This window comes from Ranitomeya variabilis, chromosome 4 (genome assembly GCF_051348905.1).
Source record: "Ranitomeya variabilis isolate aRanVar5 chromosome 4, aRanVar5.hap1, whole genome shotgun sequence".
Taxonomy (NCBI): domain Eukaryota; kingdom Metazoa; phylum Chordata; class Amphibia; order Anura; family Dendrobatidae; genus Ranitomeya; species Ranitomeya variabilis.
Genome location: NC_135235.1, coordinates 63986082 through 64011645, shown reverse-complemented (window position 1 = coordinate 64011645; position 25564 = coordinate 63986082). Strand labels below are relative to the sequence as shown.

Below are 25564 nucleotides of genomic sequence, written 5' to 3'. Positions count from 1 at the left end.
ACCCTCTGGAGTGCATTGCAGTCACAGATATAAAGTGGGGGAAATAAGTATTCGATCCCTTGCTGATTTTGTAAGTTTGACCACTGACAAAGACATGAACAGTCTATAATTGTAAGGACCGCACCTTGAAAAAGAACAGCAAAACGCGTGTCGGTATCGGCGGGACACGGGTCCGGCTTTGTAACATATGATGGGTAAGCACATCTAAGTTCTGATATGCATTATGAGTCTGCTACTGAGCAGAAAACATGGATCTGATTAACTAGATTTACTGTTAGCACACTTTGAATGCTTCCCATGTTAATATAAGCACTAGGCACTTTATTGTTCTGTTACATTTATGCTGGGATACCCGTGGCCGACTTGTATCTGATCCCTTTATATTTACATGTGTTTTATATTTACTTGATGTGTTACTATTTCAATAAAATTTGTATATTTTTTTATATTTCTGGACATAGTACTCCTCTTTTCTCTGGGTATTATAATTGTAAGGGTAGGTTAATTTTAACATTGAGAGATAGGATATCAAAAATAAAATCTAGAAAATCACATTGTATAAATTATTTAAATTTATTTGCATTTTGCTGTGAGAAATAAGTATTTGATCCATCTGGCAAACAAGACTTTATACTTGGTGGCAAAACCCTTATTGGCAAGCACAGCAGTCAGACATTTTTTGTAGTTGATGAAGTTTACGCACAAGTCAGGAGGACTATTGTCCACTCCTCTTTGCAGATCATCTCTATGGCTACGTTCACATTTGCGGTCAGCGCCGCAGCGTCGGGCGCCGCAGCGGCGCCGCATGCGTCATGCGCCCCTATATTTAACATGGGGGCGCATGGACATGCGTTGTGCTGCGTTTTGCGCCGCATGGCCGCAAGCGTTGGACGCAAGAAACGCATCAAGTTGCATTTTTTTTGCGTCCAACTTTCGGCCAAAAACGACGCATGCGGCGCAAAACGCAGCGTTTTAGCGTGCGTTTTGCCGCGTTTTTGTTTGCGTTGTGCGCTGCGGCGCCGACGCTGCGGCGCACAACGCAAATGTGAACGTAGCCTATATCATTAAGACTTTGAGGCTGTCACTTTGCAACTCGGAGCTTCAACTCCCTGCATAAGTTTTCTATGGGATTAAGGTCTGGAGACTGGCTAGGCCACTTAATGTGCTTCTTTTTGAGTCACTCCTTTGATGCCTTGGCTGTATGTTTTGGGTCATTGTCTTGGTGGAAGACCGAGCCACGACCCACTTTTAATGTGCTGGTGGAGGGAAGGAGGTTGTCACTCAGGATTTTTACTGTACATGGCTCCATCCAATCTCCCATTGATGCGGTGAAGTAGACCTGGGCCCTTAGCAGAGAAACACCCCCAAAGCATAATGTTTCCACTACCATGCTTGACAGTGGGAACGGTGTTTTGAGTCATAGGCAGCATTTCTCTTCCTCCAGACACGGCAAGTTGAGTTAATGTCAAAGAGCTCAATTTTTGTCTCATCTGACCACAGCACCTTCTCCTAATCACTCACAGAATCATCCAGGTGTTCATTGGCAAACATCAGACGGGCCTGCACATGTGCCTTCTTGAGCAGGGGGACCTTGTGAGCACTGGGTTTTAATCCTTTACGGTGTAATGTATTACCAATGGTTTTCTTGGTGACTGTGGTACCAGCTGCCTTGAGATCATTAACAAGTTCCCCCCCCCCCCCGTGTAGTTTTAGGCTGATCTCTCACCTTTCTCATGATCAAGGATACCCCACAAGGTGAAATTTTGCATGGTGCCCCAGATCGATGTCGATTGACAGCCATTTTATATTTCTTCCATTTTCTTACTATTGCATCAACAGTTGTCTCCTTCTCACCCAATGCCTTACTTATGGTTTTGTAGCCCATTCCAGCTTTGTACAGGGCTATGATCTTGTCCCTGACATCCTTATAAAGGTCTTTGGTATTGACCATGTTGTAGAGGTTAGAGTCTGACTGATTAATTGAGTCTGTGGACATGAGTCTTTTATAAAGGTGACCATGTAAGAAAGCTGTCTTTAATGCAGGACTAATGTACTGAGTTCCGGGAGTGGTCCACCAAAGTTCTATGGAACGATTCTGCTCTCAGGTGCCAGTTCCAAAGAGGCCTTTCTGAGACACTCAAGGATGCTCTTGTCCTCCATGATGCCCCATGACTCAGGCCATATGAATGGACCACAGAATCTGTGAGAGACATGGTGAACAGCAGGCTGCATGTTATACCTTCCCAGAGCAGGTCCATTTACTCAAGGTTAGAGTTACCAGTCTTTGCGTTGCAGAGAGAAGATGGAGGCAAGATCTTGGACTCTGTCTATACTGTGGTAACTCTGGACATTTTCTTAAGAGTTGCCCATCTCGTCCTCAAGCTATCAAACCACTGGGAGAACGTCTGAGTCTGGGTGATGGCCGAGGAGGAGACCCAGACTCCCAGGTACCTTTTTCCTTCCTCTGATAAAGTACTGATAAATATGATGATTTCCTTGGAGAACCAGGTGTTATCAACATTGGCGTTCATTGACTGTGGGTCTGCTGCTAACTTTATTGATTCAGGACTGGTTCTGAAGTTAAGGTTAGGGACAGTTAGTTTAGAAAGACCCATTCAAATCATCATCCTTGACAAGACACCATTAGCTCACAATTTGGTCAAGAGGGCAATGGTGGATTTCACTCTCCAAGAGGGGGCACTCCACTCTGAATCCATCTTCTGTTTTGTGTTGGATAATTTACCTGCTGGATTGGTACTGGGGTTTCCATGGTTGCAGATTCACAATCCAGTTATTGATTGATGTCAGAAGGAGATTGTGAAATGAAACCCAAATTATTACAAGAAATGTCTAAAAGATGTACAAATATGCTCCGCTAGTCTGGAGGGTCTTCCGGGGTACCTGAAGGACTTCGGAGATGTGTTCTCTGAAAAAGAGGTGGAGATACTACCTCTCCAACGTCCCTATGACTGTGTTATTGATCTTATTCCTAGCCCCAAGTTGCCAAAAGCTCGCCTTTACAATTTCAGGGCCTGACCGGACCACCATAAAAGAATATGTTAACGAAAGTTTACGGAAGGGTCCTTCCTCCTCCCCTATAGCTGCTGGATTTTTCATTGTTAAAAAGAAAGATGGAGGTCTCCGTCCTTGCCTTGATTTCCGAGAAATAAATAAGATCACGGTTAAAAATACTTACCCATTACCACTCATCCCTGACCTATATAATCAGCTTCTGGGTGCCAGGGTGTTTTCTAAACTTGATCTTAGAGGGGCTTACAATTTGATACGTATCCTGAAGGGTGATGAATGGAAAACGGCACTTTTAACGTCTGATGGTCTGTTTGAAAACCTTGTCATGCCTTTCGGATTATCTAATACACCTGCTGTGTTTCAAAATTTTAGGAATTATATTTTCTCTGATAGCATTGGAAGATTTGTTGTGATTTACCTTCATGACATTCTAATTTTCTCGCCAGACTTGGACACTCACCAGGAACATGTCTGTGTTGTGTTACAGAGATTGAGGGAGACCTCTCTGTTTGCTAAGTTAGAGAAATGTGTTTTTTTCTGTTCAGGAAATCTTTCTTGGGGTTTATCTTGTCAGCAGAAGGGTTTAAGATGGATCCTGGGAAGGGCAGGCAATAATTGATTGATTGGGTTCAATCTCGTGATCTAAAGGCTTTGCAGCATTTTCTGCGATTCGACAACTATTATAGAAAATTGCTAAACGACTTACTGACCTTACACGTAAGGGGGCGAATCACAAGATTTGGTCGCCAGGTGCTATCAGGGCTTTTGAAAGTTTAAAAGCGTGTTTTATCTCTGCACCCATTCTGATCTAACCTGATCTCCAAGAATCATTCATTGTGGAGGTGGATGCTTCGAAGATCGGAGTGGGGGCAGTCTTATCGCAGGGGCCCAAAACTCTGACTAATCTGTGTCCATGTGCTTTTCATTCTAAAAAATTTTCACCAGCAGAGAGAAATTATGATGTTGGGAATCAGGAGTTACTTGGTGTCAAATTGGCCTTTGAGGAATGGAGGCATTTTTTGGAGGTCGCGGTTCATCCAGTTACGGTGATAATGGATCACAAGAATTTAGCTTGCATTAAATCAGCTAAAAGGTTAATTCCTAGACAGGCCAGATGGTCGTTGTTTTTCTCTCGGTTTAATTTTTCTATTACATTCAGGCCAGGGTCTAAGAATGTGAAAGCTGATGCTTTATCTCATAGTCTAGATTCCATTTCTCCTCCAGAACCTCCATCCTCCATTATTCCTCAGGGTATTGTGGTGTCTATGGTAACCTCAGAGCTGGAAGAGGAGATTCATAAAGCCCAGTCGTTGGCTCCTTCCACTTCCCCTGAGTCGAAATTATTTGTGCCTGTGTACCTAAGATTGCGGGTGTTACAGGAATTTCATGATTCCATTTTAAGTGGTCATCCTGGGGTTACTGCCACAAGAAAAGCCATTGTTAGACTTTTTTGGTTACTGTCCATGCATAATGATATTTAAGATTTTGTATCTGCTTGTGAAGTCTGCGCAAGCGCCAAAGTTAGTAATTGCCTGTTCCAGAAAGACCGTGGACTCATTTGTCCATGGATTTCATTACAGATTTGCCTCTGTCTGATGGGAAAACTGCAATTTGGGTGGTAGTTGATCGATTCAGCAAACAAGCTCATGTTGCTCCTTTGTCAAGATTACCTAATGCAGAGACACTCTCCAGGTTGTTTATTTCTCATATTGTAAGGTTGCAGGGTATTCCTCTGAACATTGTGAGATAGGGGAGTACAATTTGTCTCTAAATTTTGGAGAGCTTTTTGCAGTAAACTAGGGATTAACTTGTCATTTTCATCTGCCTATCACCCTGAAACCAATGGTCAGACTTGGAGGATAAATCAATCATTGGAACAAATTTTAAGGTGCTTTGTGGCATCATGACAGGAGGACTGGTCTTCGTTTTTACCTCTTGCTGAGTTTGCTTTTAACACTCGAGTAAATCAATCTACCGGAACCTCACCGTTCTTCTGTAATTATGGTTTTCCCATTTGGGTGAATTTTATGGAATTAATTCTAAATGCCGTGGTGTGGAGGTTGCCGTACAGAGACTTGGGGATGTCTGGAGGGAGGTTCAAAAGAATATTGGGACTGCCCAGATTCTCCAAAAATGAAAGGCCGATAGACGTTCGGTGGGTCCTGTTTTATAGATTGAGGATAAGGTTTGGTTGTCTTCCAGGAACATTAAACTTAAAGTGCCGTCAGTGAAGTTGGGTCCAAAGTTTATTCATCCATATAAGATCCTAGAGGTGGTCAATCCTGTGGCATTTAGATTAAATCTTCCTCTATCCCTTCGCTTCCCTAACATACTCCATGAATCCCTATTAAAGGAGTATATCCCTTCTGCATTATCACCCTCATCCTCGCCTCCTCCGCTTTCAGTAGACGATGGCCTGGAGTATGAGGTTCAGAGGGTTGTGGATTCTTGGAGGGTCTGTAATCCCCTCCAGTACCTCATCTACTGGAGGGGATACAGACCAGAGGAGAGATCCTGGGTCTTTTCTCAAGATGTGAAGGCCGATCGGTTAGTCAGGGCCTTCCGTTTAAAATTTCCTGGGAAGCCTGGGGGTCCGGTGGCCCCCTTAGGAGAGGGGGTATTGTCACAGTTCGACCCCTCATTGTGTCTGGAATGCAGTTACTGACAGCTTGGCTGTCCAATCTGGTATAGGGGTGTTCTGAAGCTGTCGGTACTGTGATAGCTTGGCCATCCAATCTGGTACAGGGGCGGGCTGAACTGTCAATGTGTTAATTGACCGCTCAACTATCCAATCTCAGATGCCATGCTTCTTAACTGAGCTGTGTCTCCAAGAACTCTGCTAGACGTACATTCAGCCTGTAAAGTTTGTGCTTTCCTGTGCCTTGAGTTCTGTATGCTTGATCTGTTGTCTGGCCTTGGACTTCGTTGTTATCTGGCCTTGGACTTCGTTCTGACCATCTGCCTGTTTAACCCCTTCAGCTCTGATCCATTATCCTCCCGGTACTCTTACCTCGGAATGTTACCTGACTACGCTTTTGTCTCTTCCTTCTGTTTATGACGTACCATCCTGGCTTCTGACTTTGGACTCCTTGACCACTCTGACTCATGGCTTGGCCGTGAAATGTGACTAGTGTCACATATACATATTAAAACCATTTAAAAAAAGAAAATAGGGGAATGTGTAGGATGCAAAAAAAACCCAAACACTCAGGGCACAATATTAAAACATTGTTGTCAATGGTAACAAAATACCATCCATATATACCTGAAGACCTCTGAATCATACCACCACATTGGTTGTAAATATAAGATGGATAGGTAAACACAGGTAGAAAAATAATGAGGTCAAAGGAACTGGCCAAGGAGCTCAGAGACAGAATTGTGGCAAGGCACATATCTGGCCAAGGTTACAACAGAATTTTTGCAGTACTCAAGGTTCCTAAGAGCACAGTGGCCTCCATAATCCTTAAATGGAAGAAGTTTTGGACCACCAGAAGTCTTCCTAGACCTGGCTGTCCAGCCAAACTGAGCAATCGTGGGAGAAGAGCCTTGGTGAGAGAGGTAAAGAAGAACCCCAATATCACTGTTTCTGAGCTCCAGAGATGCAGTAGGGAGATGGGAGAAAGTTCCACAAAGTCAACTATCACTGCAGCCCTCCACCAGTCTGGCCTTTATGGCAGAGTGGCCTGACGAAAGCTTCTCCTCAGTGCAAGACATATGAAAGCCCACATAGTTTGCTAAAAAACACATGAAGGACTCCCAGACTATGAGAAATAAGATTCTCTAGTCTGATGAGATGAAGATAGACCTTTTTGGTGATAATTCTAAGAGGTAAGTGTGGAGAAAACCAGGCACTGCTCATCACCTGCCCAATACAATCCCAACAGTGAAACATAATGGTGGCAGCATCATACTATGAGGGTGTTTTTCAGCTGCAGGGACACGACGACTGGTTGTCATTGATGGAAACATGAATGCAGCCAAGTACAGAGATATTCTGGATGAAAACCTCTTCCAGAGTGCTCTGAATCTCAGACTTGGCCGAAGGTTCACCTTCCAAAAAGACAATGACCCTAAGCACACAGCTAAAATAACAAAGGAGTGGCTTCAGAACAACTCTGTGACCTTTCTTGACTGGCCCAGCCCGAGCCCTGACCTAAACCCAACTGAGCATCTCTGGAGAGACCTGAAAATGGCTGTCAACCAATATTCCCCATCCAAACTGATGGAACAGGAGAGGATCTGCAAGGAAGAATGGCAGAGGATCCCCAAATCCAGGTGTGAAAAACTAGTTGCATCATTCCCAAGAAGACTCATGGCTGTACTAGCTCAAAAGGTGCTTCTACTCAATACTGAGCAAAGGGTCTGAATACTTATGACCATGTGATATTTCAGTATTTCGTTTTTTATAAATTTGCAAAAATTACTACTTTTCTTTTATTTCAAGATGGGGTGCAGAGTGCACATTAATGAGAAAAAAAATGAGCATTTTTGAATTTACCAAATGGCTGCAATGAAACAGAGAGTGAAATATTTAAAGGGTTAGGAATACTTTCCATACCCACTGTAAGCAGACCGTTCTCTGTAGTCTGATTTGTTTATTGGTTAACAGATGGATGTATATAATCGGAATGTATGAATGTGGATGGATGGTAAAGCTACAAGAATGCAAAAAACAGTATTGTATTGAGCTTAGAATATCACATAACTATAACATTTACAAATAACAGTGAAAGCACACAGCAAGATGGAGATTGTACATGTAAACACATGACCTAGTGACAATCACCGTCTGATTTAACAACAGTTCTGAATACACAATACCACAGAACAGTTCTCTTACCAGATATAATTTATCCAGGATAATACAGTTTTAGTTACCTAAAGCAGGAGAAAGTTTTACATAACTGTTCTGCATCTGCTAGACTGTTTCTTACAAATTTACAGCTTCACCAGGACCTTCTTACCCAAAATGCATTGGTTTCTCCCACAATGCAATTGACATCTGTACAGAAAAGCAACATGTAATACAATTAAACTTCACCAGACACTGCTATTGCCACATTAGACATCACTAACAGAGTGTTACAGCTTAAAGTGACAATAGTAATTTTAACCTCGTCTTTTGCTGTCATGGGCACATCTGTTCACTACTAATTCGAATATGGGGGAATGTGCAGTACCCGGCCATGGCCATTATTCCTTTAATGTAGTTTCGCAACTCTGCACATCTGGCTGCCATCGACAACAGGATCAGCTATTAGGCAATCAATATGAAAGTCCTGGACCACTACTTTAAAGGGAACCTGTCACCCCCCCAGGGCGTTTTTAAGTAAAAGAGCCACCTTCAGCAGCACTAAGGCTGCATTCTGTTAAGGTGGCTCTTATGTTTAGTATCCCTAGGAAAGCTAAAATAATCACTTTTATAAATTTCGCACCATACCTCTATTGAGTCAGGGAAGTATGATTTCTCCCTGACTCAAGTGCCTCGCGCCGTCTATCATCCCACCGGGCGCCGCCTCCTCTCTGTCTTGTGCCATCGCCTGCGCTCTGCAATTAATTATCGGGCATGCGCCATGCGTGCTGCCCTGGAATTTACATCAAGTGATGTAAATAGATCACACCTGCGCTCAGCGGAGGACCCAGATTCCGTCCTGCAGTGTGTCATGATGTATTCACACTGCGGAGCTGGGAATCTGGCACTTGTGCAGTGGAGCAGGTCACCGTGCTCCACTGAATATAGTGCCAAAGTCTCACAAGATTTGTGAAGTCTCGCGAGACTTCAGAACTATTTTCAATGCAGCATGGTGACCCGTTCCATTGCGCAGGCGCCAGATTCCCAGCCCTGCAGTGTGAATACATCATAACACACTGCTGCGTGGCGGGATCTGGGGTCTCAGCTACACGAAGGCACCGGTGGCGTCACGACAGAGAGGAGGTGGCACCTGGAGGACACAGGGGGATGATTGACGTCTCGGAGGCGATTGACATCGGGGGAGAAGACATACCTCTGGGACTCAATAGAGGTATGGCATGAAATTTATAAAAGTGATTATTTCAGCATTCCTAGGGATGCTAAACATAAGAGCCACCTTCACAGTGTGCAGCCTTAGTGCTGCTGAAGGTGGCTCTTTTACTTAAAAATGCCCTGGGGGGTGACAGGTTCCCTTTAAACTCTGTTTTTATAAAAACCATAGGTTATATACTTGTGCAAACTGTTTGTACTGAAGATGGGTGATGACCTTTAAATAACTTTATGTACATAGATGAAGGGCATGACTGTAATGGGCATAACAGATGTTAAGGAACCTGGCGACATAAAGAGATAACCTTTATGGATCCTTCCTTCTGCTATGGATCCTTCTTCCTTTCTCCAACCAATGGGATGTTGTATGATAATGCTGTCTGAAACACCGCCGTTTTCCTTATTTCCCATCTCTTCTCCCCTTTTATTTATCACTGTTTTATTTTTCTAGCACCTGACACTTCCATTGTTGGCTGTCTCCCTGCTCTCCTCTTGTGGGTCATCTATGCTTTATGGCTACAATTTAGCAGTAGTGAATTCTCCATCAGAGGTAAGAGGAAACATTAATGAGCTATTGTATCTGAAGCCTTGTGTATAAGCAGTATATATACACTTACACAACCAAGTTGTATTTATTTATGGTCTCTATTGGGGAACTCTCTACTAGGGATGAGCGAACCCGCACTGAAATGTTTGAGGTACGCACCTAGGAATCCGGTACCGAACCCCAAACAGACTTTTTACTGTATGTTCAGTTTCCTGTCTAGGTTCATGGATGTCATTGACCAATGCAGAATGTGACCACACCTTTATAAAGGCCGGATCACGAGTGCCACCTCCATTATGCTCTCATTAGTGTAGGGATAGCACACAGCTGGAGTGAGGGACAGTTAGTGACTGTGCACTCTGTAAAAAATGCTGTGTGTACTCTACAACCCATATCGGTGGTAGTACTGTGCTAGTACTGTGCTTTAAGCCTCTGTGTGTACTCTGCAACCCCCATCTGTGGGAGTACTGTCCTTTAAGCAGCTGTGGGTACTCTGCAACCCCCATCTGTGGGAGTACTGTCCTTTAAGCAGCTGTGGGTACTCTGCAAGCCATATCTGTGGGAGTACTGTCCTTTAAGCGACTGTGTGTCCTCTGCACCCCCCTGCCTGTGGGAGTACTGTCCTTTAAGCCACTGTGTGTCCTCTGCACCCCCCTGCCTGTGGGAGTACTGTCCTTTAAGCCACTGTGTGTACTCCGCACCTATATCTGTGGAAGTACTGTCCTTTAAGTTGCTCTGTGCACTCTGCACTCCCATGCCTGTGGGAGTACTGTTAATTTAAGGCGCCGTATATTTTCTAGTAGTCTGAGAAAAAAATAATTAGCATTAGCCATCTCATTGCCATTAGTAGGCAAAATAAATAACTTTTCAGGACCTCTGTGTGTTTTCTAGTAGTTTTGCAGACCTAAATATCATATTTTTAAAATTATGAGACACACTTTTCTCCCAAATTTTTTTTGGGGAAAATGGGTGGTGCATCTTATAGTCCGAATTCAGGCTTACTGGGGAGGTTGTGGCAGTGGTGGAGCAGAGTGGAGCAGGGTCCCTTCCTTAGGGAGCCAGCAGAAGTGTGGTGATGCTGCAGCCCGGTGTCGGTGGTGAGCAGAGCAGAGTGCATAATTGGTTTCCTGGTGGCGATCTTGCCGAAGCTGTGGCTGCCAAAGGCAGCACGTGCGTAGATTGGGATCGTGGTTGAGCCGAGATCTCAATCTGTGCACTTGATGCTTCCAGCGGCCATTTTCTTGAGACTGTGGGCTCCGGGGGCTCACGGCCCAAATAAAATACCTTCCTCTGGTGCACACAGCCAATAGGATGTTATGTGCCCCTTTTGTAGGCTCGAATACCGCTGCACAAATGGTGAGGACACAAGATGTTGAAAAGGTGTTAGACTGGATGGCTGAGAGTGGCTCCAGTTCCTTCACATTAGCTTCCATCCGGTCCAATGTAGAAATTGCACAGTTGGCACCTGGGGACCATGGGCACTCGGCTTTCACCCCCTTGCAAATCAGCCAAGCAGTCTAAGCCCCAAGTCATAAAGCAGTCTCTTCTGCTTTTTGATGTGTCTGCTGGCTGGGGTTATGCGGCTCATCCACCTGCCTCTGCTCTGGAAGTGGAGGAGACTGAGTGCACTGATATCCAACCACTTGTTAGGTTGGAGGATGAGTATGTGGGTGGGCTAGTGCACACAGTCAGTGGACCACCGCAACCCATGGCAACTGAGTTTCATCATCATCTGACAACTGCAGCGTCTTTATGCAGTGTACAGACTGGCAAGGAGGGCAAGGTTGAGGAGTTGGTGGAAGATGATGCGGAGGATGCTGAGGTCCTAGACATGGAGCGAAGGCCATCCTAGTGATGTGCATAGTTCAGAGGAAGAGGAGGTGGCCACACTGCCACAAGAGCACAACAAAAAAGGGAGCAGGGTGCAAAGGCAGAGTATATAGCCCCTAGCGAGTAAAACGGTTGCTACTGCCCACTGCGCCACTGATATAAGCACACCAAAGACAGCTCAAAAGAGCTCCCTGGCATGGCATTTCTTCAGGGAATATGCTGACGACAATTGACAGCTGCTTTTGCAATCTGTGCCATAAGACCCTGAAGAGAGGCATAAATGTTCAGAACCGGAGAACCACATGTATGACTAGGCATCTGACTTTCAAGCACGAGGGGCAGTGGAGTAAACACCTTTAAAAAGCATGAGCCTCTTCCTGCTGCCTATGCTGCTGCCGTTTCAGCCTCTTTTTCCCACTCGTGATCAACAGGACCACCTGTCTGAAGAGAGGATGTGACAGCATCACCACCACCACAAGTGTCGCCAAGCATTTCCGCACCGTCCCATGGAAGTATTCAGCTTTCTATCCTCCAAATTCTCGACAGAGAGAGAGAGGAGATGCCAACCTAGCCAGCCATGAGCCATCATGGTCCTGAATGACAGTATTTCCAAATTACTGGCCTTTGAAATGCTGCCATTCTGGCTGGTGGAGACAGACACTTTTAAAAAACTGATAGTGGCTGTCTCCTAGTACATTCTTCCCAGCCACCACTACTTTTCTAGGCAGACCATCCCTTCCGTGCACAAACATATTGCGGATCAAATCAAGTGGACACAGCGCAACGCCGTCAGTGGCAAAGTCCACATAACCAACGATACATGTACCAGTAAGCATGACCAGAGACGTTACATCTCGCTAACTGCCCACTGGGTAAATGTAGTGGTGGCTGGGGCACAGGTGGAAAGTGTTCTAGCTCATGTCCTACCACCACTAACACCACCTAGTATTGCTGGATGTTTATCTGTCCAGGTTGCCTCCCCCACCTTCTCTTCTTCCTCCTCCACCTCCTCATTCGGTCACAGGAAGACCTGCACCACCAACTTGAGCACAGCCAGGTAGAACGACAGCAGGCTGTTCTTAAACTCCTCTGTTTGGGGGACAAATCCCCCAAACATGCAGGAGCTATGGACTGGGATCAAACAGCAGACCGACGAGTGGTGCCAGTGAACCTCAAGCCTGGCCTGGTGGTGTGCAATAATGGGCAAAATTTCATAGCAGATCTGGACCTAGCCGGTTTGACGCACAGCCCTTGCCTGGCGCATGTGCTAAACTTGATGATGCAGAGCTTCCTGAAAAACTACCTACACATATCGGAGCTGCTGCTGAAAGTGCAGGCAGTGTGTCTGCATTTTTGGCATTCTTACCCTGCTGCTGCTCGCCTGTCTGCGCTGCAGCATCACTTTTACCTTCCCGGTCACTGATAGGCAACGTACCAAGAAGGTGGAACTCCACCTTGCATATGCTGGAGAGACAGTGCGAGCAGCAACAGGCAATAGTGGAGTTTCAGCTGCAGCGTGCACGGCTGCGTCGCACTGCAGAACAACACCACTACACCACCAATGACTGGGCCTCCATCTGAGTGTGTGTCATGTAGAACTGCTTTGAATATTCCACCAACATGGCCAGCACTGATGATGCCATCATGAGCATTAATGTACCAGTTATATGCCTTCTGGAAAAAACAATTCAGGCCATGATTGATGAGGTAGTGGCACAGGAGGAAGAGGAGCAGGAGGCGGCGGAGCAGAGCCAATTCACTCCGTTTTCAGGCCTGTCATCCACACATGTCTCAGAGGGTGGGTTATTGTACCACCATTGGCCAGGTACCCAACTGTAAAGCCAGGGGAGAGTTTTGGATGATGATGAGGAGGAGGAGGAGGAGGAGGCGGCGGGGAGGAGGAACAACCATGTTCACAGCGGGGTGGCACTCAAGTTAGCTTACAGGCATCACTGGAGCATGGCTTGGCGGGATACAGAGAACCCAGACTAAATACCTCCCACCGAGGGCAGCTTGTCATTGTCACTGGGCAGCCTGTACATGCAGCAATGCCTACAGAATGACCACTGAATTGACATATTTTTACCAGTGCAGTTTACTGGGTGGGCAAACTGATGGATCCCCGCTACAAGGACAACATACCATCATTATTTCCATCGTGGAGAGGTGATTGAAAAATGCGTGAATACAAGCACACACAGGTAGAAAAATTACTATTGGCTTTGCCACCTGACAGCGGGGCTCAGTGGAACAACAAGGGAGAGGCGGAGGAGGAACTTGCCTACGCAGCTGGGGCACTGCCAGCACCTTGGAAGGCAGGGTTAGCATGGCCGGAATGTGGCAAAAATTTATGAACATGCCACACATCCGACACCACTATCTGATTCAGTCAGTATTAGCAGGAGGCAGCATTAGAACAACATGGTGGAAGAGTACGTGTCCACACGTCTCCCCATTAACAGATGACTCTGCTCCATTTAACCTGTGGGTCTCCAAATTGGACACACGGCCTGAGATTGCCCTTTATCCTTTAAAGGTGCTGGCCTGCCCTGCAGCTAGTGTACTAGCACGGTAGGAGGTGTCATCACATCCACCTGTCTACATCCAATGTGGGGAAGATAACATTCCTTAAAATGGATCCAACAGGACTTATCCGTACCTTTTGGATGACAAGACAACTTTAACAGCAGCACCCAGTCAATATTCTCTATGTGCCATTCGTTTCATTTGGGGACCTCCTCTCCAAATAAAAACCCCAAAAACTGTAGTGGCTTCCTCCTCTGCCTCTTCCACCTGTATCTCCTCATCCACCTCCTCCACTTGGACCTGTTTCTCCTCGTTCAAGATTCTTCTTTTTTTATTTCTACATTGCTTAGCATAAGGGCAGGAAGGAGCTGTAGTGAGGGACTGCAGCACCCCAGAGTCCTGGTTGTTGCAGTACTGTGGCTCCGCCACTACGGGGAGCTATGGTACGTCTGATTGCACTAAGGAGTTTCTCTGATCAGGTACACTCACACCACACTTCACACTCCGGCCACCAGGGGGGGTGGTCCTATCTAGTAGGCCACTCCTCACAACTCTGGTAAAACTGGGGGTTGGACAGGAAGACAGGGAGAAGTAGCTGGGAAGAGCTAGTGAGAGGACCTGTCAGGGATGGGATCCTGGCAGACTCCTCAGAGCAGAACTAACCAGTAAACAACGGGAATACAGAAAAGGAGAAATACCAGAAGGGGTCTTGCTGTTAGACCGAGGCAACATCCTTCTGAGGCGCAAACAGTCGGTGGCCGGAACGCCGAGCAAGTAAGAGACTTTAAGTACATTGCAAACCACGGCAGGGCAGCTAACTACAGGTTGGCTGTCTCACTTAACACCTAAGCAGACAACGGAGGCAGCTGTGGGAGAGGGGCGACTCTAGGGTCCCGGAAGAGCTCCAGGCCTACCCCGTCATACGGGTGCGTCCTACCATATCAACTGGAGGACGGAGAAGGAACAGTAGAGACAGAAAGAAACAGTTGTGAGGACTATCCCGGGAGCTCAGCAGGGAAGAACTACAACACACAGCGCTAGAAGGTAGATACTGATTCCCACCTGTAAAGAGAACTCCTGATGTGTCGTTGGACCGGCCGGTCTCTGAAAACCCAGTTAACAGCGCTCTGGACTGAAGTCTCCCACATCTTCAGTAAAGAGGTAAAGAGACTGCAACCTGGTGTCCTCGTTATTTACCGCGACCTGCACCCCACAACTGCACCGCTATACCACCGTTACAACACGACTTATTGCACCGGACGTCCCCCACTGACAGACAGGGCCACGGACCGGGTCTAGCCACCGTGACAACCCCAGGACTGAGACCCAGAGGCCCGGCTCCGGGTACCCCTCGGCCCTGCGGCGGTGTGGGGGCGCTCCAACTTGGCGTCACGAACAGGATTTACTTAAGCCTGAAGAATCAGGTCATGTGTGCCTTGGAACTGTGATTTATCGTGCTTGGACTGTACTTTATTGAGAGAACTGTGTGCTACTGCTTGCCGCGGAAAGTTACTGCCAAAATTCGCCATTGCCGCGCGCGGAGGGAGGAGCCTTAGCTACGTGGGCGGGATCAGCCAAAAGAAGCGCGGAACGGAAAGCGCGGTGAGACGCCAATCCCGGAAGAGGAACTCCGACCTCCAGCAGGTTAGTGGGAGGAAGGGACGGCCATGTCCGAGTCGGGAGGAGAGGAGGTGGCGGTCGCAGCCGCGGACGCAGGGGCAGCTCCGGTCCCCGCAGCGGGCGAAGCCGCGGCTGTTGTGAATTCGGTTTGTGGGCTCCCCCGGTGGTCTGTTATGGTAGTGTCTCTTATGTGCCTTCCTCCATCTCTGATTACCTGTCGCCACCCTCTTGGGGAGTTTCCTATTTAAGGCTGCTTGGCTGTTAGTCACATGCCGGCCAACAATGTGCTAGTAGCATTCTGTTGCATTCACCTGCCTCAAGTTCCAGTTCAGCTAAGTTGAATTTTGTTTCTTGTTTTGCTAATTTTGTCCAGCTATCTGCAATGTTACTCTTCAGTGCTGGAAGCTCTTGTGGACAGAAAATTACTACTCCAGTGGCATGAGTTGTCACTGGAGTTTAAAGTAATTTCTGGATGGTGTTTTTGAATAGTGATTTTTAGGTCGACCGTGAAGTAACTCTTTCCTGTCCTTCTGCTATCTAGTAAGCGGACCTCACTGTGCTAAATCTGCTGTTCATCCTACGTATGTCATTTCCTCTGAACTCACCGTCAATATCTGTGGGGGCCTACTATCATCTTTTGGGGTTCCTCACTGGAGGTAAGGCAGGCCTGTATATTCCTCTTATAGGGGTAGTTAGATCTCCGGCTGGCGCGTGGTGTCTAGGGCATCGTAGGTACATCCCCCGGCTACTGTAAGTGTTGGGTCAGGTTCAGGTCACGGTCGACCTTAGTTTCCATCACCCGAGAGCTAGTCCGTTTTGTATTTTTGTTTCCCATGGTCATTGGGGTAACCATAACAGTTTGGCCGGCCAGTAAAAAATCTATGTGTTAAAATATGCACTAAAGTAGGAAGGAGAAGAAAAGGTTTTTTTTTTTTTTTTTTTTGCTGTGTTTGAAAGTGCACCTTAGTTTGATCATTTGTATTCCTTGCTTAACCCCTTCCCGACATGTGACGGTATAGTACGTCACATGTCGGGACCCCCGCTTTGATGTGCGCTCCGGCGGTGAGCGCACATCAAAGTCGCGACATGTCAGCTGTTTCTTACAGCTGACATGTGCGCGCAATAGCGGCGGGTGAAATCGCGATCACCCGCCGCTATTAACTAGTTAAATGCCGCTGTCAAACACAGACAGCGGCATTTAACTACCGCATCCGGCCGTGCGGCCGGATATGAGCGCATCGCCGACCCCCGTCACATGATCGGGGGTCGGCGATGCATCAGGACAGTAACCATAGAGGTCCTTGAGACCTCTATGGTTACTGATTGCCGGTGGCTGTGAGCGCCCCCCTGTGGTCGGCGCTCACAGCACACCTGCAATTCTGCTGTGTAGCAGCGATCTTATGATCGGTGCTGCATAGCAGAGCCGATCGGGCTGTGCCTGCTTCTAGCCTCCCATGGAGGCTATTGAAGCATGGCAAAAGTAAAAAAAAAAAGTTTTTAAAAATGTGAAAAAAAAAAAAAAAACATAAAAGTTTAAATCACCCCCCTTTCGCCCCAATCAAAATAAATCAATAAAAAAAGCGCCCAACCTACACATATTTGGTATCGCCGCGTTCAGAATCGCCCGATCTATCAATAAAAAAAAAGCATTAACCTGATCGCAAAACGGCGTAACGAGAAAAAAAATCGGAACGCCAGAATTACGTTTTTTTGGTCGCCACGGCATTGCATTAAAATGCAATAACGGGCGATCAAAAGAACGTGTCTGCACCAAAATGCTATCATTAAAAACGCCAGCTCGGCATGCAAAAAATAAGCCCTCACCTGACCCCAGATCACGAAAAATGGAGACGCTACGAGTATCGGAAAATGGCGCAATTTTGTTTTGTTTTGTTTTTTGCAAAGTTTGGAATTTTTTTTCACCACTTAGGTGAAAAATAACCTAGTCATGTTAGGTGTCTATGAACTCGTACTGACCTGGAGAATCATAATGGCAGGTCAGTTTTAGCATTTAGTGAACCTAGCAAAATAGGCAAGCAAAAAACAAGTGTGCGATTGCACTTTTTTTGCAATTTCACTGCACTTGGAATTTTTTTCCCGTTTTCTAGTACACGACATGCTAAAACCAATGATGTCGTTGAAAAGTACAACTCGTCCCGCAAAAAATAAGCCCTCACATGGCCATATTGACGGAAAAATAAAAAAGTTATGGCTCTGGGAAGGAGGGGAGCGAAAAACGAAAACGGAAAAACGGAAAAAGCTCCGGGGGTGAAGGGGTTAAACTGCAGTCTTCAGCCTTTTTTTTTCTCCTCTCCTCTTAACCTCTGAATGCTTGGGTTACACCCATCTGAAACATGAATCCACAGAGTTTAGTTGCGGGTTTGAATAACCTTGCGACAAAAGTACAGAACCTACAAGATTTTGTTATACGTGCTCCAATGTCTGAACCTAAGATTCCTCTGCCTGAATACTTTACCGGAGACAGATCCCGGTTTTTGAGTTTCAGAGAAAATTGCAAATTGTTTTTGTCTCTGAGATCTCACTCTGCTGGTGATCAGACTCAACAAGTTAAAATTGTTATCTCTCTACTGCGCGGCGACCCACAAAGTTGGGCATTTGCATTATCGCCAGGGGATCCTGCGTTGTTAAATGTAGATGCGTTTTTTCAGGCTTTGGGGTTGCTTTATGAAGAACCTAATTTAGAGATTTTGGCTGAGAAAGCCTTGATAGCTCTTTCCCAAGGGCAAGATGAAGCTGAGATATATTGCCAGAAATTCCGTAAATGGTCGGTGCTTACTAAATGGAATGAGTGCGCTTTAGCAGCTAATTTCAGAGAAGGTCTCTCTGATGCCGTGAAGGATGTCATGGTGGGGTTCCCTGTGCCTACAGGTCTGAATGATGCCATGAAATTGGCTATCCAGATTGATCGGCGTTTGCGGGAGCGCAAATCTGTGCACCATATGGCGGGGTCTTCTGAGGAAGAATCTGTGCACCATATGGCGGTATCTTCTGAGCAAAAACCTGTGCACCATATGGCGGTGTCTTCTGAGCAAAGACCTGTGCACCATTTGGCGGTGACCTCTGAAAAGGCATTAGAGCATATGCAATGCGATAGTGTATTGTCTAGAGGCGAACGTCAAAATTACAGGCGCAAAAATGGATTGTGCTTCTACTGTGGAGATCCAGCTCATGTTATATCAGCATGCTCTAAACGTATAAATAAGGTTGATAAAAAGGTTGATAAATCTTTTTCTACAGGTACCTTGCAGTCAAAATTTCTTTTGTCCGTGACATTGATTTGTACCTTATCATCTGTGACTGTGAATGCTTATGTGGATTCTGGCGCCGCTCTGAGTCTCATGGATTGGTCCTTTGCCAAGCGTTGTGGGTTTGATTTGGAGCCGTTGGAAGTTTCTATTCCCCTGAAGGGTATTGATTCTACACCTTTGGCTAGCAATAAACCACAATATTGGACACAAGTGACTATGCGTCTTACCCCAGACCATCAGGAGATTATTCGTTTCCTTGTATTATATAACCTACATGATGTCTTAGTGCTTGGATTACCATGGTTACAGATTCATAATCCCGTCTTGGACTGGAAATCTATGTCTGTGTTGAGCTGGGGATGTCGGGGTATTCATGGGGATGCACCTTTGGTTCCTATTTCTTCATCTACTCCCTCTGAGATCCCAGCATTTCTGTCAGATTTTTATGATGTCTTTCAAGAGCCTAAAGTTGATTCTCTCCCTCCCCACAGAGAGTGTGACTGCGCTATTGAATTGATCCCCGGTAGTAAGTTTCCTAAGGGTCGCTTGTTTAATTTGTCTGTACCTGAACATACTGCTATGCGGGAGTATATCAGAGAATCCTTGGAAAAGGGTCATATTCGCCCCTCGTTGTCTCCACTAGGGGCAGGATTTTTCTTTGTAGGTAAAAAGGATGGTTCATTGAGACCTTGTATCGACTATCGACTTTTGAATAAGATTACAGTTAAATACCAGTACCCGTTACCTTTACTGACTGATCTGTTTGCTCGTATAAAGGGGGCTAAGTGGTTCACTAAGATCGATCTACGTGGTGCGTATAATTTGGTGCGGATTAAGCAGGGGGATGAGTGGAAGACCGCATTTAATACGCCTGAAGGCCATTTTGAGTATTTGGTAATGCCTTTCGGTCTCGCAAATGCCCCTTCCGTTTTTCAGTCCTTTATGCACGATATTTTCCGTGAATATCTGGATAAGTTTATGATTGTGTATTTGGATGATATTCTTGTTTTTTCGGAGGACTGGGAATCTCACGTTCAACAGGTCAGGAGAGTTTTTCAGGTTTTGCGAGCTAATTCTCTTTTTGTAAAGGGCTCAAAGTGTAGTTTTGGAGTTCAGAGAATTTCCTTTTTGGGATATATTTTTTCCCCTTCATCTATGGAGATGGACCCTGTCAAGGTCCAGGCTATTTGTGATTGGATGCAACCTACTTCTTTGAAGAGTCTGCAAAAGTTCTTGGGTTTTGCTAATTTCTATCGCCGATTTATAGCGGGTTTTTCTGCCATTGCTAAACCTTTGACTGATTTGACCAAAAAGGGTGCTGATGTTGCTAATTGGTCCTCTGCGGCTGTGGAGGCCTTTCAAGAGCTTAAGCGCCGCTTTTCTTCCGCTCCTGTGTTGCGCCAACCTGATGTGTTACTTCCGTTCCAGGTTGAGGTGGATGCTTCGGAGATCGGAGCAGGTGCAGTTTTGTCGCAGAAAGATCCTGACTGCTCAGTAATGAGACCATGTGCGTTTTTCTCCCGAAAGTTTTCGCCCGCTGAGCGAAATTATGATGTGGGAAATCGGGAACTTCTGGCCATGAAGTGGGCGTTTGAGGAGTGGCGTCATTGGCTTGAGGGTGCTAGACACCAGGTGGTGGTCCTCACTGACCACAAGAATCTAATTTATCTTGAGTCGGCCAGGCGTCTGAATCCTAGACAGGCGCGCTGGTCGTTGTTTTTCTCCCGATTTAACTTTGTGGTGTCATATCTGCCTGGGTCCAAGAATGTGAGGGCGGATGCCCTCTCTAGGAGTTTTGAGCCTGACTCGCCTGGTGATTCCGAACCTACCGGCATCCTGAAGGATGGGGTGATATTGTCAGCTGTCTCCCCAGACCTGCGGCGTTCTTTGCAGGAGTTTCAGGTGGATAGGCCTGATCGCTGTCCGCCTGGTAGACTGTTTGTCCCTGATGATTGGACCAGTAGAGTTATTCTGGAGGTTCTTAATCCTGTGTCCTTTCGTTTGGACCTCCCAGCATCTTTTAATATCCATAATGTTTTCCATCGGTCATTATTGCGGAGGTATGAGGTACCGGTTGTTCCTTCTGCTGATCCACCTGCTCCTGTGTTGGTTGAGGGTGAATTGGAGTATGTGGTGGAAAAGATCTTGGACTCCCGTGTTTCCAGACGGAAACTTCAGTATCTGGTTAAGTGGAAAGGTTATGGCCAGGAGGATAATTCTTGGGTGACAGCATCCGATGTTCATGCTCCCGATTTGGTTCGTGCATTTCATAGTGCTCATCCAGGTCGCCCTGGTGGTTCTGGTGAGGGTTCGGTGCCCCCTCCTTAAGGGGGGGGTACTGTTGTGAATTCGGTTTGTGGGCTCCCCCGGTGGTCTGTTATGGTAGTGTCTCTTATGTGCCTTCCTCCATCTCTGATTACCTGTCGCCACCCTCTTGGGGAGTTTCCTATTTAAGGCTGCTTGGCTGTTAGTCACATGCCGGCCAACAATGTGCTAGTAGCATTCTGTTGCATTCACCTGCCTCAAGTTCCAGTTCAGCTAAGTTGAATTTTGTTTCTTGTTTTGCTAATTTTGTCCAGCTATCTGCAATGTTACTCTTCAGTGCTGGAAGCTCTTGTGGACAGAAAATTACTACTCCAGTGGCATGAGTTGTCACTGGAGTTTAAAGTAATTTCTGGATGGTGTTTTTGAATAGTGATTTTTAGGTCGACCGTGAAGTAACTCTTTCCTGTCCTTCTGCTATCTAGTAAGCGGACCTCACTGTGCTAAATCTGCTGTTCATCCTACGTATGTCATTTCCTCTGAACTCACCGTCAATATCTGTGGGGGCCTACTATCATCTTTTGGGGTTCCTCACTGGAGGTAAGGCAGGCCTGTATTTTACCCTTCGCCACGACAGCACCCCACATGAGAGAGAGGGATCCGCCCATAGGAACAGGAAACCTACAGAATAAAAGGAGGCGGTCCCCTCTCCTCCTCAGTTTAGGTTTCCTGTTCCTACAGGGACCCAGCTTACCTACAGATGAAGAGGGATCCCTGGGCCATGCACCCGCCTGCGTCGGTATCTAAGGGAACGGCAGGGGCTGCGGTTCCAGAAGCAGCGGCGGGGGAGCCCCTGCTTGCAGCCTCCCCCCTCGTCTGGCCAAGCATCCACGGTCCGGGTCCGGTCACCGTGGGTCCGCCCGGCACCGTGAGGACGCGCGCGCTGCTGCGGCCGGCTTAATATCCCTAGCCGCCGCATGGTGAGTGAGAGCGGCGCGTCTAACCCGGATGTCGCTGGAGCACTTCCGGGTTGGTCCGGGGAGGCAGGAGAATGAGCGGCAGATTCAAAAATGCAGCGCTAGCGTCGGGCCGGTGTGTGTAAGATGGCTTCACCGGCCGACGATGCGCACTTGCCCGCAGTGCAACAGCGTTCTCCTAGCAAGGAGAGAAGCGCTAAGAGCAGCACAAAGAGTGGTGGTCGACCTCCAGAGAAGGGTTCTACCAACAAACGAAATCCGCCTCCAGAACCGGTACCTGTCAGCTTCACTGGGTGAGTTTTTGAAAGAGTCTCTTCCTATATGCTGATATATGTTCCTCCTGTATCTTTGCTCTAGACTAAGAAAAGGACACACAAGTCCAAGCACAAGGAATGTGCTTTATGTACGCAGCCCCTCCCGGATGATTATGTTAAAAAACTGTGTTCGGAGTGTATCATGCAAACCTTACCGCAGGAAAACATAATGACGCCATCAGATGTCAGAGCTATAATCCGGGAAGAAATGCAGGGGTTGGCGCAGACAAGTACCACCAGTACCCGTCAGCTTAGTAGGTCCAAGTCTCCAGTCAGTTCACAGTCAGAGGATGTATGTATATCCTCAGGTGAAGCGCCAGCCGAGCTCATCCGAGACTGAAGGGGGACTTTGTCTTCCCAACAGCAGTATGGACCATTTAATAAAATCTGTCAGAAGCACGATGGGGTGCTCAGATGAGAAAGAAAGTAAATCGGCTCAGGACATCATGTTCGCGGGGTTAGGACAGAGGAAACGTAGGTCCTTCCCCGTCATAAAAACTATTAAAGAAATAGTAAAAAAAAGAGTGGGATAAGCAAAATAGAGGTTTTCTACCATCATCCTCTAAAAGACGCTATCCCTTCAGCGACGAGGAGCTAAATACCTGGTCAAAGGTGCCGAAGGTTGATGCCGCTGTAGCCTCCACAACCAAACAGTCGGTCTTACCGGTGGAGGATTCAGGAGTCCTGACAGACCCGCTGGACCGTAAAGCAGAAGCTTTACTAAAAAGGTCGTGGGAAGCCAACACGGGGGCGTTCAGGCCCGCCATATCTAGTACCTGCACTGCGAGGTCACTACTAGTGTGGATGGAGCAACTGGAGGAACAAATTAGAGGTAGAACTTCGAGAGAGTCAATCCTGCCGAAATTCCCTCTAATCAAAGAAGCAGTAGCATTCCTGGCTGATGCCTCTGTGGATTCGCTACGCCTAGCAGCCAGGTCAGCCGGCCTAGTGAACACAGCCCGGCGAGCACTCTGGCTAAAGAACTGGAAAGGGGACGCACAGGCCAAAGCAAAACTTTGTGCGATCCCCTGCCAGGGTGAGTTCCTTTTCGGAAAAGCGCTGGACGAACTCCTGAGTAAAGCAGGAGAAAGGAAAAAAGGCTTCCCTAACCAGTATCTTCCATCCTACAGGAGAGCCTTCAAAAGACGTCCCTTTACCAGGAACAAGCCGTTCGAACAAAGGGAGCGATGGGAGTCGAAGGACCCGAAGCAAAAAGGTGCCTTTTTTAGCGGGTCCCATAACCCGAAACGCAAATACCGCTAACCAGGAGGTGGGCGGCAGATTAAAATTCTTCCTCCCCAGGTGGAAACAAATAACATCCAGCCAGTGGATTCTGGACATTGTACAACACGGCCTAAAATTGGAATTTGACCGAATCCCTTGGGATTCCTTTATAGTAACATCTCCAAAAGGTCAAGACCAACAAAGGGCTCTGGAATCAGAGATCCTATCTCTTCTGTCTAAAAAAGTCCTGATAGAAGTTCCCCAGGATCAAGAAAGGAAGGGGTTCTATTCCCCTTTATTTTTGATCAATAAGCCTGATGGTTCATTTAGAACCATCATAAATCTCAAAAGATGTTAACGCCTTCCTACGTAATCATACCTTCAAAATGGAATCCATTAGTTCAACCATAAAACTCTTGTTTCCTAGGTGTGTCATGGCTGGAATAGACTTAAAGGATGCCTATTATCATCTTCCCATACATGCCGAACATCAAAAGTATCTAAGGGTAGCAGTCACCCTGGAAGGACAGGTTCATCACTTTCAGTATGTTGCAATGCCATTTGGGCTTTCTATGGCCCCCCGCATCTTCACTAAGGTGATATTAGAAGTGATGGCTCATCTACGTCAACGAGATACCTTGATAATACCCTACCTAGATGACTTTCTAGTGGTGGGAAACTCTATGCTTCAGTGTAAAACTCGTCTATCTAATACGATCTCGTCCCTACAGGAGTTAGGTTGGATCGTCAACTTCGAAAAATCCCGGCTGAATCCAGAAACCGTCCAGACATTTCTAGGAATCCAGCTAGACTCCGTAAGTCAGAGATGCTTCCTTCCCCAGGCAAAGAAACTGACTATACAATCAAGGGTATCAGACGCAATACGCAACCCCTACATGACACTAAGGAAGGGCATGTCTTTACTGGGGTCATTATCATCATGTATCCCTGCTGTACCATGGGCACAATTTCATACTCGTCAATTACAGTATGAGGTATTGTCGGCTCAGGGAAAAGACGGACATCTAGAAAGCAGAATATCTCTTTCCGAAGATGTCTTAGAATCACTATCCTGGTGGCTAGACATGGACCACCTCTCAGAGGGTGTGCCATGGATAATAGACCCGTCTAAAATAATTACCACCGACGCCAGCCCTATTGGGCGGGGAGCACATATGGAAGACAGTCTGGCCCAAGATACTTGGGACCAGGCAGAATTGTCATGTTCCTCCAATTGGAAGGAGTTAAAAGCGGTAGAATATGCCTTAAATCACTTTCTTCCGCAGATTCAAGGAGCAAATGTAAGAATTTACTCGGACAATTCCACCACAGTGGCATATGTGAACCGTCAGGGTGGTACAAAGTCAGGAAGTCTAATGACCATAGCTGCAGACATCTTCCAGCTGGCAGAGACTCATCTAACATCCCTAACAGCCCTGCACATAAGAGGTGTAGAGAACATCAGGGCAGACTACCTCAGCCGAAACGAGTTACGTCAAGGGGAATGGACCTTAAACAGATCCATATTCAGTATGATAACAGAATCATGGGGGATACCACAAATCGACCTATTTGCCACAAGAGACAACCGGCAAGTAAGAAGGTTCGCTTCCCTGAACGCCATGGATCACCCAGATATGTTGGACTCTCTCCACCATCCTTGGAGGTTCCAGCTGGCATACGCCTTTCCTCCGATGTCTCTGATTCCACTAGTGATCAGAAAAATCAGGAGGGAACAAGCAAGAGTGATCCTCATTGCACCATTCTGGCCGAAAAGACCATGGTTCTCTTGTCTCCAGACCATGTGCCTATGCGATCCATGGATTCTCCCATCAGACAAGAAACTGCTGTCCCAAGGCCCCTTTTTCCACCCGCAAGTGAAAGGTCTTCACTTGACGGCGTGGAATTTGAGAGGCAACTACTAAGATCAAGAGGGTTCT

General features: G+C 46.7%; 1 protein-coding gene across 1 annotated transcript in view; it reads left to right on the top strand.

Moving 5' to 3' along the window:
* Positions 1-25564, top strand: part of LOC143769770 (solute carrier family 2, facilitated glucose transporter member 9-like) — a 197269-nt gene that overhangs the window by 16905 nt on the left and 154800 nt on the right. The window contains exon 2 of the mRNA XM_077258616.1: positions 9507-9605. Coding sequence (XP_077114731.1) covers positions 9507-9605 — 99 coding nt within the window. The remainder of the gene's footprint in view (positions 1-9506; positions 9606-25564) is intronic.